At 46.0% G+C, this 21,252-nt stretch overlaps 1 protein-coding gene across 6 annotated transcripts in view; it reads right to left on the bottom strand.

The window, feature by feature from the left end:
- Positions 1-21,252, bottom strand: part of TSPAN18 (tetraspanin 18) — a 414,388-nt gene that overhangs the window by 375,890 nt on the left and 17,246 nt on the right. For 5 of the 6 annotated variants that reach the window (XM_084850864.1, XM_084850854.1, XM_084850847.1 and 2 more), the window contains exon 1: positions 1,034-5,637. In XM_084850864.1, coding sequence (XP_084706990.1) covers positions 1,034-1,351 — 318 coding nt within the window. In that variant the 5' untranslated portion in view covers positions 1,352-5,637. Of the gene's footprint in view, positions 1-1,033; positions 5,638-5,891; positions 6,681-14,467; positions 19,716-21,252 lie in introns of those variants that run through there. The other variant, XM_084850711.1, reaches the window with a different exon arrangement.

Below are 21,252 nucleotides of genomic sequence, written 5' to 3' on the forward strand. Positions count from 1 at the left end.
TTGCCACTGACTATTAAAGAACATTTGTAGTCACCCTGGCCTCATTAAAGCTCTCCCCTCCTTTGCGCTCTATGCCTGAGGCCCTGCTCCCATGTTCCACCACTTTCAGAGGTGTGGTTGTTGGCATCACGTCGCAAGAACAGGCCTTCTCCTTAGGAGCACCCAGATTGTGGAACTCCCTCCTGAAAGGGTTCGGTTGGCCCCCATCTCTCTTAAGTTTAAAGAGGTCTGCAAAACCCACCGTGCCTTTAATCTGTTTTAACCTGCTGCTGTGGCAATGTACTATTAAACCGACTGAGTTGTTTTATCCCCCCCTTGTGCTGTTTTAATTTTTCAATTGACATATATTCGTTTTCAGCTCTCTCTCGCTCTTTTGGTGTATTTTAATGGTGATTCTAAAAAAATCTGGAAGCCATCTTGAGAAATTTCTAAAATCAATAAATAACTGTTTCTACAATTTTTAAAACTAAACACTTCAAATATTTAAGGATACTAGCAGCCTAGTGCTGCAGCACGATTGCTACATCTCTGCCTTTCCAATACTTTCAAAGAAAACAGGGTCAGGGCCAGCGGGGTCGCTAAGTCACTGTAGACCCTGGACGTAATTGGCTTGTGGGGGGGTGGCTTTTGACTTGGGGATTTCAGTGGTGAATCACACACTTAACATCTCTGCCCCCACCCACCATTTCATGTTTTACATTCCTGGTAGAGCAGCAGCAGAAAACTGTTTGCCAATACTGGTTTGTTTGTTTTTAAAGGAATACTCAGTGGTGTGGTGGAACAAAGGCTCACAGGGGCGCAGCAGGGACACTGCTGTCACACATACACCCCGGAATGCCCCGTTCCCTCGCAGTCCTCGCTCCAGTCCGGACCCAGTTTCCCAAACAGGTTCCACGCCATGAACTCGTGCAGGATCACCGGGTGAAGCTTCTCTCACCCTCCAGACCCTCGGGAGTAATAAGGGTGGACAATCATGTCCACTGTACCTTCGGGGAGCTCGGTGTAGATACGATGGGCCCACACTCCAACCCACCTGCTGGACAAACCGGTTGAAGTTGTAGTTGCTGACAAGCCCACCCTGGACGACCAGATGGCAGTGGTAGGCTGCCTGCTTCTTCTCAGTCTGAAATACCACTTCAGTACCACCAGGAAAGCAATCAAGCACAAATTCAGCAGATACAGCCACTCCAAGGAAGTCTCTTCGGGAGAAATGACTGGTTGGCCAGAGCTGGGAGTTGTGTCCCCAGCACAGGTCCAGCTCGTGGTCATCATTCTCCTCTTTGAAGGCAGGGGCCAGTAGGTCGAAGGATGGGAGGTGGATGGTACAGGTGTAACCGATCTCAGAGCTCATCCTGATCACACTGATGAAGATGGCTAGGCTGCAGCTGCTTATATGCACCTCTCACATCCCATACTTTGACTAGCTCACTACCACTTCCTCCCCCTTTTATGCAAATCCTCCTGTGGTTAGCCATTTCCTCCTTACAGTCCCTCCCAGGTTCATTTTTGTTTTTAGCTGATCAACCCATAGCTCAGGGAACTGAAGTTTCCCAACAACAATATATTGTTCCCTGTTGTAATGCAAAGTCTTTTGGGGTGGCTTGGTCTTGAAGGGATAATTCAGTCCCGTTAGCTTTACAAAAGATCTTCTCCAGGCAGAGATGAAAACGGCTAGAACTGGTTTGTTGATATGCTGCCTGGCTTTTTTTTACTCTCTTTGGGGTCGTAGCTATGGCGACTGTCGTGAGGAGTGCCTACTTCAAAATTTACCACTACAGCACTTGGAATACCCTGAGCATGTGCAGTTTTGTATTTTAAACTCATTCAATTCATGGCACCATCATGACTACAGGAATAAAATGGAGTTCACATTTACTTGGGAATAAGCACAATTTTGTCATAGAAAAGCATAAAATTTTAAGTAAAGATAATAAAATGATCATCTGTAACCATGTACATGCCTGGATGGTCACCCCATAAGATGTTTAAAAGAAGAAGAAAGGATGCTGTGACAACCAGTGCCCCAGGGGTCAATTTGTCACTGTCCCCATCACCTGCTGCTCTCTGGATGGTTGGTTGGAGCTCCCTGGGCTATGGGACCCTGGACACCCCCAGACACCATAATCACTCCTGCTCCCTTCAGCTGCCTCTGCTCCCAGTAAGGAACAACATTGGAATCTGGTTTTCAAGATGATAACCCATGGTGTCTGCTACAACTCACAAGACTTGTATAGACAGGGCCAGCTGGAGAAGTGGGGTGTTAAGACTGTTCTAGCCCAACTGTCTGCAGGCACGCTTAAGGGACAGGCTACACCATGCTCATTGCAACGAAAGAAATAAATCATGTAATTATTAACATCTCACCTTGGTCAAGTCTATATGATTTCGCCACATATACAGGCAAGAGGGCCCTTGGGCAATTGTCATGCTTCACGGAAAAAATTGCATTCATCACACATCTTTGATCTCCGCACCCGCTGCCTGCTCCCAATTCCCTAGGCCCTGAGCAACATCAAATAGCCTCTATTTCTTGTAAAGCAGCTCCCAGCAAATTATACTGGCTTGATACCTCAAGGATTAACAGCACTGGTCCCATCCTATGCTAGAAAGGTGCTTGATCCAACAGTCGTAGTCTAGTGTGGCTCAAATAAAAACGAAAGCTAGGTATCATTCTCTTCTCTGTCACATAAAAACACCTATTAGCAATTACAGGTCATGACATAGTAGAATTTGATATGTGTATGCATCACAACCTTTCTCATTGCCAGAGATTGGCCTTGTGCTTCTTTAAGCTTTTGATATGAGGCTGTTAATCCACTGTGGGTGCAGTCCTATGGATTGGGCCCTCAGTGATTGTAAACCCCCGGACTCGCAGGCTTATGATCATCCTATGCAGGGTGAGAGGAGCGTGCAGGCAAGCATTGTCTCCGTGCTCCTCTCGCCCTGCATTTTCGTTAAATGGACAATTTTGTCCATCTAGATGGGTCTGTGCAGAGGGGGAGGGAAGGAGGTTGGGGTAGCCAGTGGTTTCTTTGTAAGCTGGTCACCCCAGTCTCCTCCCTTCCCTGCCCACAGAATCACTCCCTTTCTCTCTTTATGAGCTCGCATTTGCGAGATCGTAAAGGCATCTGGCGTGATTCTGTCCACATCAGCTGGGAGGGGGAGGGAGCAGAAGCAAGGAGTGCCAATTCCCAGCTCCATGGTTGTAGCACTGTCTGTGACCTTTGCACTGGGGATCCGAAGTATCCTATGCCCCCCCTAGTCTCTGTCTAGGGGCCATAGGATTGCTCTCTGTATCTACTTTCAGTTTTGTCGCAAGACTGACATCCAAGCTCTACACAAAGACATTTTCCTTTGCTGCTTTTCTGTTACATAACCTCTAAGTGGCACTGTGGCATGGTGGAATAACACAATTACACAAGTGGGAAAAATGTTTTCTTTTGCTTTCACAAATAATACCCCATTTTCCCTGCCCTAAAAAAAGCGCTCTTCAAAAAACCCAGGAAAGTGCTCTGAAACAGAAACTAAACTATAGGTCACAATGTCATCTAAAGAACCTGTAAATAATCATGAGTAAGGAACAACTAGCACACATTGAATACCTCATGTAGAAAAGCTCTTTATTTACAAGCCTTGCAGGATAAAACACCAGGGTGTTTTTGTTCTTGTTTTGTTGTTGTTGTTTAGAAAGTTAGCAAATGTATTTCTGTACTTTAGAAAACATAATAATGACCAATAATTTCCAATGACCAGTGGAGCTATTATAGACAACTGAGGTAGTAATAGGGATGTTAGAGAAATCCGCTGCGGATTCAAATGAGGCCGGATTCTTTGGAATCCGGTCTCAGGAATCCACAGCAGATTGGCCCCGCTTACCTCCTCTCCTGGAGGATTCCGCGCAGGACGGCACGGCTGCTTGTTGCACCGGCAGCCCTTCGCCTCCGCGCCGATCGCCATTTCTTTTTTAAAAAACAAAATGGCGATCGGCGCAGAGGCGAAGGGCTCAGGTTGATTCAGGTAAGCGGCCCTCGGCTCTGCAGAATCTTCATGGAGCAGAGCCGCTCTGCAAGGATTCCAGGGGGGAGGAACGGATCGCCTCCCCCCCCCCCCCGTGGATTCCCCACTGGAATGGATGGTGGGGAATCCATACATCCCTAGGTAGTAAACACATGACTCTGGTATTATTACAGATGTTTTAGTGGTTTTGTTGGAGTTAGGATTGCAACCTGTGTTAGCTGGCAAGGCTGGTAGCTTTACAAAAGCAAACATCCAGCAATTTAAGAGGTGAAGCTTTACCACCACTGCCATCCCCATACTAGAAGAGGGGCCATAGCTTAGTGGCAGACCACACGCTTTGCACACAGGAGGTCCCTGGTTCGATCCCCAGCATCTGCAGGTAGGACTGGAAAAACTCCTGCCTGAAACCTTGGAGAACTGCTGCCAGTCCATGTCACTAATTTTAAGCTAGATGGGCCAATGGTTTTTACTCAGTATAAGGCAGCTTCCTATGTTCCCTGCTGGAATTGTTGCCTCCTCCGCAGCTATGAAAAGTGCAGAATGCTGCCAGAAAGAGAGACACCAACTCTAACAGGAGCAGCCCCCAAATGAAGATGCTTTAGCGTTGCAGAAAGCTAAAATGTCACCTGCTCAGGCGACCCAAGGGCAGGCTTGAGCTGCACAGCTTGTAGAGCTGAACTGGAATTTCTGACTCCTTTCATTTGAGTTTTAAAATCGTGGGGGGAACCATTGAGAAATTGAGCCAGAAAAACCACCACCACCCTGCTGTATTTATGGGCCAGGGTAAATTTGTAACTTTTTTTTACCGAAAGAAGTTGCACAGAAGCTTGTGTGTGCACCCTTTCTGTGAGAAATCATCTATTGCCTGCGGCAACGGAGCTCCAAATCGGTGTCCTGGCAGGCTGCCATGTTCCCTCCAAATGCCCTGGAAATTATGCTTTGTCATGGCATAGAATAATTTCAGACGCATTGCAGATGGGGGGAAAAAAGACAGCCCTTATAAAAGAAGATGGCGGCCCACGCTGGCCAGCAGGGGCTGCTATTTTTTAAGAATGGGGGGACTGCCGTTTGTTTTTAACCTACAATGCTTCTGAAATGACACCATGCCCTCATGAAGTTGAATTCTGAGGCATTGAGAGGGAGCATGGTGGCACTTCAGGACACTGATGTGGAGTTCAGTCACCACAAGCTGTGCTGCCACTTGTTAAGATTAGGCCCTTCCAGGGGCCAAATATTTTAACAATATCTCATAGCCTCAAAGAACTTCACCAAAAATGCCACCAGAGTTTCATGAGCTGAGAATGGGCCTGCAAAACTGAGGTGGCATTTTCGACACAGCCTTACTCTAAATCAGGGGTGGGCAACTTCTGGAGGTTTGGGGGTCATTTTTGCTCCCTGGACCTCCCCTCCTCATGCAGGTGCTGAAAATGGGGGGGGGGATGGAATCCATGTCTGCTATGAAGGACCAAAGGGGCTTTGGACACTCTGTAGCAGTTCCAGAAGCTGTTTTGTTTGTTTAAAAAAATGCTGGGATTCCCCAAAATTTCAGGGGGTGGCACGGGCTGCGAGGGCCATATGTTGGGCAAGTCACTGTCTCCCAACCCAACCTACTTCACAGGATAGTTGCAAGGATAAAATAGGATAACCCCCCCATATGCCACCCTGAGCCCCCCCCGCCCCCCCCAGACTAATCTCATATTTGTTAAGCCATATTTTCACTCTCTATTCCCTGCCCCCCAAGTGCTCAAGTGAGGGATGTCACCATCTGGACTGTCTCTACTTTTAACTGCAGCCTGACACACATTAATCAGGGCAGGAGACAAAGGTCTCCTTCACACAGAGCTTTTATCCTGCTACTGAGATTGCTCACTCACCGACATTTGTGGGTCCTTTTCATGACATCATTAACTTCCAGGGCACATCCAGAGGTATTTCCTGCTTATTTCATCCCCAAAAGATCTGGAACAAATGAACCATTTTTTAAAACTCAGAATGTTACGTGATTAAAACTGCTACTAGATGGCACTGTTTCATTGAGTTCTATGGAACCTTGAAAATTAAAAGCTTCCCTTCTCAGCAATCATGTGGTCACTGTCTGGAAGCCCATGGTAAACACGGAACGGCTCCAGAACGGGAGGACTGCGGGGGTTTTCTTTAGTGTAAAGGCAGCCAAAGTGATGGTGGAACTGTTTGTTTTTTCTCTGTGTTAGGCTACTGTTGAAGCAGAAGTGGGTACCTTGTGGTGCTCCAGATGTTTCAGCCTACAACTCCCATCAGTCCTAGCCAGCATAGCCAATGGTGGGGGATGAAGGGAGTTGTAGGCCAAAAAACCTGAAGGGTGATAAGTTGCTCACCCCTACGTTAAAGGCTAGTAAAAATGCACAAACCTTACTTTCAACATCTGTAACATATATAAGGGATGTCCTTCCTATTGAAGGTCACCTGGAGAGGTAAGTTCTCAATATGTGTCTCTGGATTGGTTCCTCCTACTCTATTTTTTGTCCATGCCTTTCACTCCAGCTGTGTGTTGTTGTTCTTTTTAAAGGCTCACCTGCTTCTCCATCAGCACCTTGGTAAGCCAGCTTGCTTGCCAAGTTCCAGCGAAGGCACCATTTCAGATACTTGCCTGCAGTCACAATTCCCACCACACACCTGGAAAAGAACTTTTGACTTGCAATGTTAGGCCAGTGGAGGGGGGGAGGAGGAGGAGGAGGAGGAGGAGGAGGAGGAGGAGGAGAAGAAGAAGAAGAAGAAGAAGAAGAAGAAGAAACATATTGGGAGGAGGATGAGCTCACGATTTCAGAAGCCTAAAGCTGTACATGGAAAAGATGCTGCTCTAGCAAAGCTGTATGGTCTGGGGAAAACAATTGACTGCAGCCCCAGGGAAGGAAAATCCTCCAAAACCAATCAAGGAATGAGCAAAGACAGCCAAGTGTGAATTGCTATTGTCTGCCAGACCCAAGCTGAATAGCACACATCAGCAGAGTACTCAAGATCAGAGGACAGCTGCCTGCCACTTGCAATTAGTATTACTTATGTGGCTAGGTAAGCTAGCTGGCTACTAAAGAATGTCTCCTGTGCCCTGAAATCAGGGTTGTCGAGTCCCGTCCCCCCCTACCAGGGTGTCTGTGCCATTAGCACTTCAGCGGCAGGCAGAAATACAACATATATTTATTTTTTAAAAAATTATTTTATTGATTTACAACATTTGTATACCACTCCCCATCCAAACAGATGCCAGGGCGGTGAACACAAGAAGTACAATAGTAAAAAAAGATAAAAGATTAAAATACCATATTAAAATTATTAAAAACAAAATGCCAATAAAACCATGGCTGGTCATTTAAGGAATGGTTCCTAGGACAGAACTGTTTTGAGGAGGTGCCAGAAGCAACACAGTGTTGGTGCCTGCCTGACTTCCAGGGGCAGGGAGTTCCTAAGAAAGGGGGCCACCACACTGAAGGCTCTTTTCCTGGTGGACTCCAGTCAGGCCATAGGTCCATATGGAACCACCAGGAGCATGCCCTCAGTGACTGGGCAGGTTGGTAAGGGAAAAGGCACATGGAGAGGTGAAGGTAGAAAAAGCTTGGCTTCTGGGATTTTTGTACCAGGTACACTGGCTGCCAGTACATTTGGAGGCTCAATTCAAACTTTGGATTGTTCCCCTTAAACCCTAATCACCTTGGGGCCAAGTTCTTTGAAAGACTGCCTATATCTGGCATGGGGGAACCTCTGCCCCATGGGCCGGATATCACTGCTCAGAGATAACAGGGTAGTTAAAGGCAACTGACCTTTAAAATCTTTGCAAAGAAACAAGCTGTTGCAAAGATTTTGAGCTGTACATTTCACAGGCAGGGGAGCTGCTGCACAGAGCTGAACTGTGCATTTTGCAAAGGTACATCTAGGTGTAGGCCCTATGGCCACATAAGGTGGCCACTTGTGAATTGCCAAAGAAGAGGACAAAAGAGGACTCTGATCTGCACAAAATTTGCACATGCTACCATATATATATATATATATATATATATATATATATATATGCAAATTTAGAAATAATTATTATCATTTAAATAGAAATATAGTACATCTCAGCATAGTTGGAAGGTTGTAACCAGGTGACCTGTGTGCCTTCTTCAGTCTTCTGTCCAGCTGCTGTTGATGGGCAGCTTCAAGGCTCAGCTGTGCCTTCTGATAGCTCTTTACCAGACTTTGACTTGACAGCCCTTCAAACAGAGGACTGTCCTCGGTAAAAGAGGACATGTAGCCATGCTACACCATCATGAACCTGCCCGGGCCTTGAAATTGGTCACAGAAACCCTGTTCTCATGATCACCAATAAGAGACAGCTGGTTGGGCATGAGAGAGAGGTGGTGGCTCCATTATTGTGAAACTCCCTCCCTCAGGAAGTGTGTCCAGATCCCTCACTGACTGCTTTCATTCGGGGGGCCTTAAGATCTGGCCATTTAAATCTGCTTTTAATTGAAGCTACTTTTAATTGACTATGTGATGCTGGTCAGCAGTTGATGAATTTTAATGGTTGCTGTTATTTCTTTTTTGATGGTACTTTTTTGTTTCTTTTTCAAATATATAATATGGGTATTTTATCTTTGTAACTGTTTGTTTATAATTTTGTAAACTGCCTTGCATGCAGGGGCATTGCTAGGTTCTTAAAAGGCACAGGCCCATAACACAAATTTGCATTATATATATATATATATATATATATATATATATATCCGAGTCTAAGCGCACCTCATATATGTATGTGTGTGTGTGTGTGCATGTGGTATGCTTGCATGTGTGTATAGAATACATACATATGTAAAAAGTATGCGCTGACCCTCCACCCCACTTGAACTCAGACCCCAATTCAGCGTTTTGGAAAACATCCCACTTCTGCTCGGGCCAATTTGTAGTTGGACCATTTCAGCTCAGCACCAAACCTGAGTCAAAGTTTGGAAAACTGAGTCTTTATGCTTCCTGTTGACTACCATGGGAAATTAGAAAAAAAAACCTGTAACTTTTTTCTCTTGGTCAGAACTGGAGGATAATTTCAGGCACAGTAGCCTGCTAGAAGGGGATTATACCTGCCCAATGTCAGAAAAATAGGTGCAGGGTTTATATTTTGATTTTATTTTAAGGGTAACTGCCAATAACATTTTTATTACTTGGAAGAATTGCATAAACATTTCAGGAGTCATTGCCCCATCAGAGGAGATCATGTCTCCAAATTTCAGAATGATAGCCACAATGGTTTTTGTGCAAGGGTGGCCTTGACATTTTGAGGTCTCCAAAAGAGCACATACTTCTCTCCTTATTTTCCTTGTGGACCATTGTTCTGAAAATTACAGGCAGCCTAGAGTTGTCCCTAAGTAAGAAACAGCAAAGTTTCAGAAGGATAGATGCAGCAGTTCATGTGGAAGGGGAGTTCTCCAATTTGAGGGAGGGAGTGATTTGCTTTCCCCTCACTCCTTCCCCAATAGCTTTTTTGGGTAAATTTGTATGAAAATGCACAGGTCATTAGAGGTGTCCCCCAGGCAAGAAACCTGCAAAGTTTCTGAAGGATATACATGCATGCAAATTTAGAATTTATTTACACTTCACCAATATTAGCAGCAGGGGAACATGGGTGGGAAGGTGCTATTGCACTCATGTCCTACTTGATGGTTTCCTGTGGGCATCTGGTTGGCCATTGTGTGAACAGAATGCTGGACTAGATGGACCTTGGTCTGACGCAGCATGGCTTTTCTTATGATCTTAAATATAGAGTGCCTCTGAGCATATGCAAAATGCTTTTCTTTTACCACTGAGCACTTACATTCTCCCCGTACTGATTCTATTCCCCTGTATGCAACCATCCCTCCTCATCTGTCAAGGGCTCCTTGGAGGCCTCTCTCAGTCTAATCCAGTAGCCAAGTCCAGACAGACAAAGGGATTCTTTTCAAAGCTTTATTCCTCTTTTACAACTTAACAACTCTACTGTTAGCAACTAGATATGAGCAGCAGAGTACCTATGCCCTAAGTTGGAACAGTTGGTCCCCGTTTGAAGGAGAATCACTGGCAGACCCTGAACTTATGGGCTAGGGAGAGTCCCTCCCCTTTTTCCTTGGATCCTCTGGGCGCAACCGTTGTTTGTGCGCCAACCGGGCACTACGCCTCCTTTCTGCGCCCTCCATTTGGCGCCGCTCCCTGCATCGGCGTCGCGCATCCAGCAAGTCTGCTTCCCGCGCTCTCTCACTCCCGGGACTGCTATCTATGCTAGGAATGCCGGTGGGAAGAATCTCTGTCAGCTGTTGGCCCTGGGAAGGATGAGCGTGCTCCTCTCCCAGGAGCAGCTGCTCCTCCTCCGAATCAGAACTATTCTGGGATTCTATGGGCTCAGTGTCCACCCTGACATCATTCTAACATCCTCCAGCAACTCTTCATCAAAACAGATGTCTTGTTTTGTGCAACTCTCCTCTACCTCCTCCTTCTTATGAACAAGCTCTCATTATATCTTCCTCCCCATAACTTCACTTGTGCCAAGACTTCACCAGGTTTCAGCCAATGAGTCTGTTTTCAAAACTAGGGCTCATTGATGGAGAAACTCTGAGCATGTACTAAGTGCTTGTGTCACCCGGCTGTGGGCGTTGACCTCTTAGGTTAGAAGTGCCAAGATGGTGATAAATCAGACTCAAAGGTTTGCTTACAAGGAGACTTTATTGAGTAACTTATAGCACACAGGCGTAGCCAATGGTTGGATCAGACAGCTTCTCTGAACCCCGAGCCATTGGGCACAAATGGGTTTTATTCAATACAGGTTAGCAATAAGCAGCATAACAGCAGCATAGCCCCTAGCATTCATTCTCAGCATAAGCTAGAAGTGTTTGGTTCTCAGGCACAGCCACCTGTAAACAGACTGTGCTTCCCAGGCACATCAGAGATAAAGACTCTCCTCATTAGCAAGGAATCCACCAAGAAGGCTGTTATCAGCCTTTTGGCTCATCTGCACATGCTCACAGGCTTACTAGCATGGGAATTGCACCAATAATGAACTTAAGCAAGCATCATGGATCTCTAGGCCTCTCTAACACTGTAAATGACTTGGCTATGCTCCTGGGGCCAATACAGTGCCTTCCCCTCACCACTGAAGCTAGAGTTCATACAAAATGGAAAAAACACACAAATGACAAAACATGCATAGGACTGAGCTGAAAGGTAGTCGATGCATTAGACAGAATTGGGTAGGCACTGTATTAAGCTTGTGGTACCATGCTCACAACTCAGGACTTATTTCTGAGTGAACATGCAGAACATCTGGGTGCAAACCTCCCTGCAAAAGTAACCTGTGCTGGAATCCTCTGCACACTTTCCTGAGGGTAAGCCTCATTAAACATAATGGGGCTTCTGAGTAGGCATACATTGTTGTTGTTGTTGTTCAGTCGTTCAGTCGTGTCCGACTCTTCGTGACCCCATGGACCATCGCACGCCAGGCCTTCCTGTCCTGCGCTCTCTCCCGGAGTGTGCTCAAGTTCATATTCATTGCACCGGTGATGCTATCTAGCCATCTCATCCTCTGCCGTCCCCTTCTCCTTTTGCCTTCAGTCTTTCCCAGCATCAGGGTCTTTTCCAGGGAGTTTTCTCTTCGCATTAGGTGGCCAAAATATTTGAGCTTCAGCTTCAGTATCTGTCCTTCCAATGAGCAGCCAGGGTTGATTTCCTTTAGGATGGACTGATTTGACCTCCTTGCAGTCCAGGTATAAATGAGCAGTATTTATCTCCCCTCCACTTAAAAAACAAAACAAAAACTCCTATTTTTATTAAAACTTTCTGTTCATAGGAACATAGGAAGCTGCCTTGTACTGAGTCAGACCCTGGGTCCATCTAGCGCAGTATTGTTGACACTGACTAGCAGCAGCGGCTCTCCAGAGTTTCAGGCAGTATTCTTTCCTAGCCCCACCCGGAGATGCTGGGGATTGAACCTGGGATCTTCTGCATACCAAGCATGTGCTCTGCCACTGAGCCACAGCCTTTCCTATCGTTGGATTATGGCAACTGTCGAACAAAACAGCCCCAGATTTGTTTCTCTGCAACCATATGAATCCACTATTCCCAAAGGCTTGAGTGAGGAAAAAGAGAAAAACCAAGCCTCTTGTCTGTTTGTATGAAGTCAAATACAGTTCAGAACTTCTCTTGCCCACTGAAGAAAATTCTCTTTTAAGAATTCCCCAAGATATGCTCTGGGTGGAATAAAGAAGAGAAAGAAAGAACAGGATAGGGGAGGGAAGAAGAAAAGAATGGTGACTGGAAATGTGCATGGGGGCGGGGTAGAGAGAATTCCCTAAGCCAAGTGGCTCCTTTCAGAGAGGTAGTACTTCAGAGGAATTTAGGAGGCTGTGCAGGGTTTGCAATGCTTGCATGTACTTAAATGAGCTTTATGAGGTGAGATGGCTGAGGGCTTTTTCTAGCTTTTTTTAAACTGTAGAACCTCAGCAGTTCCTTGATCTTGATGCCACATAGTCCTAACCCTCCCAGTAGCAACGTATGGCTGTGAGAGCTGGACTATAAGGAAGGCTGAGCACCGAAGAATTGATGCTTTTGAACTGTGGTGCTGGAGAAGACTCTTACGAGTCCCCTGAACTGCAAGGAGTCAGTCAATCCTAAAGGAAATCAACCCTGACTGCTTATTGGAATTTGGAAGGACAGATACTGGAGCTGAAGCTCAAATATTTTGGCCACCTAATGCGAAGAGAAAACTCCCTGGAAAAGACCCAGATGCTGGGAAAGATTGAAGGCAAAAGGAGAAGGGGATGGCAGAGGTTGAGATGGCTAGATAGCATCACCGATGCAATGAATATGAACTTGAGCACACTCCGGGAGAGAGCGGAGGACAGGAGGGCCTGGTGTGCTATGGTCCATGGGGTCACGAAGAGTCGGACACGACTTAACGACTGAACAACAACAGCTATTTTGGTGAAATTAAAGTGGAGAAGGAGAAAGAAGTTTGTGGAGGCTGATTGGATCCTTTGCTGTACTGAAGCTATGAAACTTCTGCAGAATCCAAAGGTTCCAGTTTGGGGCAGTAAAATCAGGTGCTGTGTGAAATACCAATATTTCACCTGGAATTCTTTCTTCCCTTCCATCTCCCTCTTCAAAATTTCATTGCAAGCAAGCTCCCATCAGTGGGCATGTAAGAGCAGAAAAGTAGGAGGAGAAAGGTTTTTTGCAACTAAAACAAACAAACAAACACCCTACACCAGAGATTAGGGATAGTGACCTCCTAATGGTCACCTTTAATACCTTCTGGTTAGGATCTCTATTCCCCTGTGTGGCTTGGCAGTTTTTACTTTTTGTTTTAGTCTTTAAGAAAAGGAAACTTTATGCATGGCTAGCACTAAAGCCACTGGACCTAACTGTCTGAAATTTGGCAAGTTCAGTTAGTTCCATAGGGGCTGCCAGGTCCCCAGATTTCATGCATGTATGTAGAAGCATGCGCACACGTGCACGTACACACACACACACACACACACACAAAAGCTCTTTGCTTTGACAGATTTTCTTGAAAATAGCAAATTTTACCTGTGGCTAGCACAAAAGCCACTAGGCCTAACTGTCTGAAACTTGGCAGATTCAGTCAACTATATATAAGGGCTGCCAGATCCCCAAACTGCACTTATGCACTTATGTGGAAGCACACAAAAAAACCCCACACAGATTCAGTCAACTATATAGGGGCTGCCAGATCCCCAAACTGCACTTGTGCACTTATGCACTTATGTGGAAGCACACAAAAAAATATAGCTCTTTGCTTTGACAGATTTTCTTGAAAATAGCAAATTTTACCTGTGACTAGCACAAAAGCCACTGGACCTAACTGCCTGAAATTGGGCAGGTTCAGTCAGCTCCAAGGGGCTACCAGGTCTCCAAGTTTCATGTATTTATCATACAAAATTAGGACAGCTCAGAAGATCTGGGTCACAGGTCAAAAAGATCCAGGGCCCATGCCCAGGTGGCCCCTTTTTTGATGACGCCCCTGCTTGTGTGAGATTCCTGCCTGGCAAAATGGTATATAGAATCAATAAATGAGTGACTGTTTTGCCTATGAGGCAGCAATGACACGCATAGAAGCTCTGTGAAATGGAGTGGGGGAAGCGGGGGAAGCGGGGGAGGTGGCACTGGGAACCCAAATAGAAATGTATTGAAGTTGTTCAAGAGCACAGCTACTTTGTAGCAACATCATTTGAATTTTCCATTATAACTAAGTGAAAAAAGGCATAAATCCTAGAGAAAATGGCAGAGTTTCATCTTTGGGGGCAAAAATGGCTGATGTAAAAGTAATGAAGTGTTCAAGCTGGAAAACTTTTGAGATTCTTCTGTTTGAAATTCAGAACTTAAAATAAAAAAAGATTTTAAGCAGTGCATTTTAAATACATTCACTTTTGAAATGATATATATACACACCCACACATACCTTGTTCCAGTGACCACAAAAGGGCTTCTTCACACAGAGCTTTTGTTCTGCTATTGAGATTGCTCATGGATTGCTCACGGAGGTTTGCAGGTCCTTTTCATGATGTCATCAACCTCCAAGACACATCCAGAGGTATTTCCTGGTTATTCCATCTCAAAAAGATCCAGAAATAATGAGCTGTCTATTTAAGTAGGATTGTTACACTGTTAAAACAGCCACTAGATGGTGGTGTTTAATTGATCTTTATGGAACCTTGAAAATTAAAAACTCCTCTCAGGAATCACATGGTCACCATCTCGGAGCCTAGTGTAAATGTGGAAAGGCTCCAGAACGGGAAGACTGCGGGCTTTTTCTTTAGTGTAAAGGGAGCCATAGTCATCCTATGAAGTGGACTCTAGTCTACGAAAGCTTATTCCATAATAAATGCCATAGTACATGTGTTAGTCCTGAAGATGCTGCAAGACTCTTTGTCATATATAGTCATGTATTTCAGCTCCCAGGAAGTTGGTCCCAAGAGTTAGGAGGCAGGCACATGCCCTCATTTTAACAGTCTTACCTTAACAAAACAGTTACCTTTATTCAAACCATAATAAAGGCTTCTTCCATCCTGAAGGCCAAATTCCATTTCATAAAAGAGCTTGGGGGCTGCATTCCAGTGGTGGGTGGGGCCAAAGGCAAAAGGGGCAGGGCCAAAATACCAAAAACACCACCCTTTGCTAGTTTAAAGCACTTACTGCCAAACATTAGGCCTTATGAGAGCCACTTCAACTTGTTAGAGCCTGGGACAAAACTGCACAAAAGCTGGGAAACCACCAAAGAATTTGTGTTTGGGGAAAGGGGGTGGGACCAGGGGAAGGGGCGTGTCCTTCCGGGGATGCCCAAGGCCCAAGTCAGGATGCCTAGAGGGCCCATTTGTCCCCTAGGCATCCCTAGCCTAGAACATGGCTGGTAGAAGAAGAAAAAGAGAGAGACTCAGAAGGGAGCAGACATGGGCTCCCTCAAAGTCCCCTTCCTATGTTACTTGCATGAAGAGCAAGACTGTGTAGAAAGGAGTGTGTTTGCAGCCCCACTCCTGATGACAAGCTGTTCCTGCTAGCTCCACCATCTTCATGTTCATAGATCGGTACAAGAAAATTCTTCCCCAGGTTCTGGAACCGAGGAGATCTGCATATGAACAGCTCCCTATCTCAAATGTGTGGACGGCAGGGTCAGGAAGATCCACGCATTGTTGGGGCAGGGCTACAGCCATAGCTCCTTTCTACCCAAGAGCAATGTGTGAAGGGGCATGAAGATACATGCACAGTGTGTGCGTGTGTGGGGAATTCCCTCTGTCAAGTTCCTCTTCCTCAGTTGCAGGTAAGGGGAAGGTGGAACCCCATGAGTGTTGGCAAAGCTCTGATTCGAGGTGGGGGGGATCACCTGTGCAACGCTCCCAATTTTCTTTTGTATGTGTGGGAGGAGGTGTCCATGAAGACCAGCCTTGCCCAACCTGGTGGCTTCCAGATGTGTTGGACTACAACTCCTATCATGCTCTTGCCGGCATGCTGGGAGCTGTAGTCCAACACATCTGAAGGCTACCAGGGTGGGGAAGGCTGATGAAGAAAAAGCTGCTTCCATGTACAGATTTCCCCTCAATGGATGGGGGTAATTGTTTGAGAGATTTACCATATATTTGCTTTTAACGAGACAAATATTTGAAATGGCTTGAGAAACACAGAAGGGGAATGATTTCAAAACACAGGGAGAAGCATGTCAGAAGGCACAAGGAAAGCAGCATAATAATGATGAATAAGGGTATTTAACAGCAACCTTGACTAAACACACACCCAAATTAGGATTCTAGGGCTGCCGGCACAGCAGTTTTAAGGGAAAAGGAACTGCATAAGGCCAGAAAAAACAAATAACCTGTTGAAGCTCAGTATCACCGGATATTACAAAAGATGGAGGGGGGATTCCAGGGATGGCCAAATCTCCCTGAGATGAGAAGGTCACAGGACAGCTTTGCAGACGTACTGAACTGTGATTTTTCCTGTTTTGGGGAGCCAGATGCTGTATTACCAAGCACTGCATAACTTGCTGAATCCACCAAGCTGTCTACACAGCAGAACAGTGTAGGGACTAGTCAGCACTTTTGATTTTTTTTAAAGAAGTTAAGTTTAAGAGGAACAGAACTTAGCATCCCAGATAGCATCCCTTGGAAAATTCATGTGCAATTGTATTTCTAATGAATGTATAAGCATAACATCCTTGCCCTCTCTTCCACTAATATGGTTGCCACCTTAAAAACAAACAGACAAACAAACATCCTATGTGGTGCTCCTATGCTTTTAAACACCACAAATTAAGCAGGTGGAGTTTGTCCTTTTCCTTTAGCTCCATGCCAAGACATGTCTTACCTGCTTACCTGCTCAAAAAGGGCAAACAGGAGGAACCTGGGAACTACAGACCAGTCAGTCTGACATCAGTCCCTGGGAAAATTCTGCAGCAGATTATAAAGCAATCAGTCTGTAAGCACCTTGAAAACAATGCAGTGATTACTCAAAGCCAACATGGATTTGTCAAGAACAAATCCTGTCAGACAAATCTGATCTCAGTTTTGGATCAGGTAACCTCCCTTGTGGACTGTGGGAATGCTGTGGACATAATATACCTCGACTTCAGCAAAGCTTTCAACAAAGTGCCCCATGATATCCTGATGAGCAAACTAGCTCAAAGTGGGCTAGATGAAACAACGATCCAGTGGATCCACAGTTGGCTACAGAATCGGACTCAAAGAGTGCTTATCAATGGGACCTTCTCAAACTGGGGAGAGGTAATGAGTGGGGTACCGCAGGGCTCAGTCCTGGGCCCAGTGCTCTTCAACATTTTTATTAATGACTTGGAGGAGGAGGTGCAGGGAATACTTATCAAATTTACAGATGACACAAAATTGGGCGGGATAGCTAATACCTTGGAAGACAGAAACAAAATTCAAAGTGATCTGGATAGACGGGAGCGCTGGGCAGAAAACCACAGAATGATGTTTAATAGGGATAAATGCCAAGTTCTGCACCTAGGAAAAAGAAACCAGATGCACAGTTACAAGATGGGGGATATTTGGCTCAACAACACTACAAGCGAGAAGGATCTTGGAATTGTTGTCGATCACAAGCTGAATATGAGCCAACAATGTGGTGTGGCCGCAAAAAAGGCAAATGCTCTTTTGGGCTGCATTAATAGAAGCATAGCTTCCAAATCCTGGGAAGTACTAGTTCCCCTCTACTCAGCACTGGTTAGGCCTCATCTGGAGTACTGTGTCCAGTTCTGGGCACCACACTTGAAGAAGGATGCAGACAAACTGGAGAGGTTCAGAGGACGGCAACGAAGATGATCAGGGGACTGGAAACAAAGCCCTATGAGGAGAGACTGAAAGAACTGGGCATGTTTAGCCTTGAGAAGAGAAGACGACTGAGGGGAGATATGATAGCGCTCTTCAAGTACTTGAAAGGTTGTCCCAGAGAGGAAGGCCAGGATCTCTTCTCGATCATCCCAGAGTGCAGGACACGGAATAATGGGCTCAAGTTACAGGAAGCCAGATTCTGGCTGAACATCAGGAAAAACTTCCTGACTATTAGAGCAATAGGACAATGGAACGAATTACCTGGCGGGGGGTGGACTCTCCCACACTGGAGGCATTCAAGACGAGGCTGGACAGCCATCTGTCAGGGATGCTTTGACCTGGATTCCTGCAATGAGCAGGGGTTGGACTTGATGGTTTTAAAGGCCCCTTCCAACCCTACTCTTCTATGCTTCTATGACTTATGTTACTTTCTTACTTGTTGCTGTTAAAAGGCCCAAGAGCAGGGCCCAGGGCTGGCATGCCTAGGCACATGCTAAGGCCCACAACTCAGTAGGAAGCTCACCACCAACCAGGGCTGACCCAAGACATTTTGCTCCCTGAGTCGAAGAACAAGATGGCATCCTCTGCCATCCCATGTACAAAAGCTGAGTGGACTGGCAGTTGGATCTTTCTTCAACACTGGTGATAGGACGGCACCTTCCACCTCACCTGAAGGCAGCTGGCTAGCTTAGGGGGCACAGGGCAGGCTGTTTGGAACACAGCTCTTTTCTCCAGTACCATTCTGCCACCTCCCAGTATCTGCCACCTGAGGCAACCACTTCGTTCTGCCTGATGGTGGGGCTAGCCCTGCCATCAGCCCCTGGAGCCCTCCGGCCTTGGTCCTCCCCCTCCTCCATCTTGCTGCCTGCTCAGCTGCCCCCTCTGCGTGAATGTGCAGTGACAGAAACAAGTAGAAGGAGCAGCAATTTTTGGTTATTTTTACCTGCCTTGGCAGCTAGTTGTCAGGTGGAGGATGAGATATATAAATCCACCCTGGAGTTTTCAAAGGAAGAGCAGGATTGCGAAAGGGATTGTGAAAAGGGCAGCGTTGGGTGATATTATATTTTATACTGTCATCAGACAATATTGGGTGATATTATAGTTTATATTGTTATAAGACAGGCAGGGGTGTGTGCAGGGGGAATGTCTTCCAACCCTGTGACTTTGTGATTGTAAAAGAAGAGCTGCTTAAAGTGGTCAAAACAGGTTGGACATAAGATTACCTGAATAGTCCAGGTCTAATCTGACAGATCATCTTTTGTTAGGGAAATTATAGGTTGATGTTTTCAATAGCTGTCCTTAATAATGGCTAAGGAAATACCTGGAAGGATGATGATGATTCATCTTCCCTTTTGAAGCTAGGGATGATGTAAGCAAGGAGTCTAATTTGGGGAATACACTGGCAGCTGGAGGAGCAAACGGAGGACAGAGGGAATCGGCAGGCCACATTGCTTCGGCGGGGCAGAAAGGGAATCAGCGGTGCAGAATTCTGCTCAGCTTTTTAAAAGAAGAAAGGATGATGTGGAGAGCAGTGTCAGCCCCAGTAGGTCCCAGCAAGCCCAGATGCTGATGCCAGTCTCATTTCCTGCTGCCCGCATCACTTACCATTTAGGTCCCCTGGCGTTATTGTTTCAGGCTGTGGGTTCTGATGATGCTCTCTGCAGGGTTCTGCTATGAATCAGAGTATCAGTATCCACTATCAGAGTCAGTATGCCTATGCACACCAGTTGCTGTGGAACATGGGTGGGAGGGTGCTCTTGCACACATGTCCTGTCTGTGGGTTTCCCATGAGCAGCCGGTTGGCCACTGTGTGAACAGAATGCTGGACTAGATGGATCCAGCATGGCTCTTCTTATGTTCTTACCAGATCTTGAGCAGGAGTCAGGTTAGATCAGGAAGCAAGAGAGAGAGAGAGAGAGAGAGAGAGAGAGAGAGAGAGAGAGAGAGAGATCAGCACCATGGAAAGCTCCAAGTGGAGCTGAGGCTGGAAGCTAGACAGGGTCATCATCTCTTTGTTGCTCAACAAGAAACAAGAGCAAGACTGAGGCTGGTTGGCCTTGCCTCCATACTGACTGAGACTTGGTCTCTTAAGGGGGCCTGGCCTGTTTTAGCAATCTCAGGCTGTGACAACATGGGAGGCACTGGGGTATGGTGGTCTCCCCATGGCCCAAGTCCTTAGAGTCTGAGGATGATAATATGGCCTCCTCTGGACACAGGAGGTCTTTCCTGGGGTCTTTCTGGTAAACTGGGTCCTGGGGAGGTGGAAGCCTCAGGATGCCTTTCTGTAGCAGAGTCATCTCCCTGACCCATTAACTCTTGAGCTTCCTCGGAGGACAAGAGGTTGGGATCCCCTGAGGATGAGGGTTCACGGTCCTGGTCCATGACATGGGCTATGGGGCCCTGGACTTCAGCCCCCAGGTCTTGCCCCAGCTGCACCACCACATCAGTGATATTCCGCCTGTGACCTTGTGCCACAATATGGTCTGCGCAGTTATTTTGCTTCTCATGCCAGGCAGACTGTGGTTTTAAACTTGGAATATACTGAGACATTGCACTGTATGCTCATTTGAAGGGCCACTGTCTTCTCAGCAGTCTTGGATAGTACTTTGGTTGCAGCATTATACAACATTAGGGATGTTGGAGAAATCTGCAATGGAATCAAATGAGTCTGGACTTCTATGAATCTGACCCACAGATTCCTCAGTGGACCAGCTTTTCCCAAGTCATATGGATTCCATGGAGTTGCAGATTTTTATTTTTTTATTTTTTACTTTCTTCAATTTTGCACATATTTAGTCATAGAAAAATAAGTGCAAATGTTTTTAAATGGCTGAAAATGTGCATTTCCCTCATAGGCTAAAGCATTAAAATGCACATTCGGAGGGGGATTTTGCATTTGGGGGGGATTTTCACATTTTCACGAGTGAATCTGTGCAAATTCAAGAAACGAGAAAACAACCAATTCTGCCAATGAGCAGACAACAGAATGAAAGGCACTAGATAATCTGCAAAACGTAGACAGAACACAGAATGGATTTTATAAAATCCATAAACCCCTACACAGCACCGGAGAAGAGGACATGGCATTACACAAGCATTCACCAACCCGGTGCCCTTCAGATGTTTTGGGCTACAACTCCCAGCATCCCTGCTCACTGGCCATACTGGCTGGGGTTTCTGGCAAGTCTAAAACATCTGGTAGGCACCAGAGTGGGGAAGGCTGCATTACACAGACAAAGGGAACAGTGCAAAGCTGTTAGCACTGGAAGATGCTTTAACATTTCCAGCTGCTGCAGGTACAGGAATCGCTACTGTAGGGCCTAGGGGTGTGTGTGTGTGTGTGTGTGTATGTGCGCGCGCACGCACACATGCATGCATGTAGAGGTGGTGGGGAATTTCTTATCTT

This window comes from Heloderma suspectum, chromosome 1, assembly GCF_057233095.1.
Source record: "Heloderma suspectum isolate Gila_16-S chromosome 1, 16-S_ref, whole genome shotgun sequence".
NCBI classification, from domain to species: Eukaryota; Metazoa; Chordata; class Lepidosauria; order Squamata; family Helodermatidae; genus Heloderma; species Heloderma suspectum.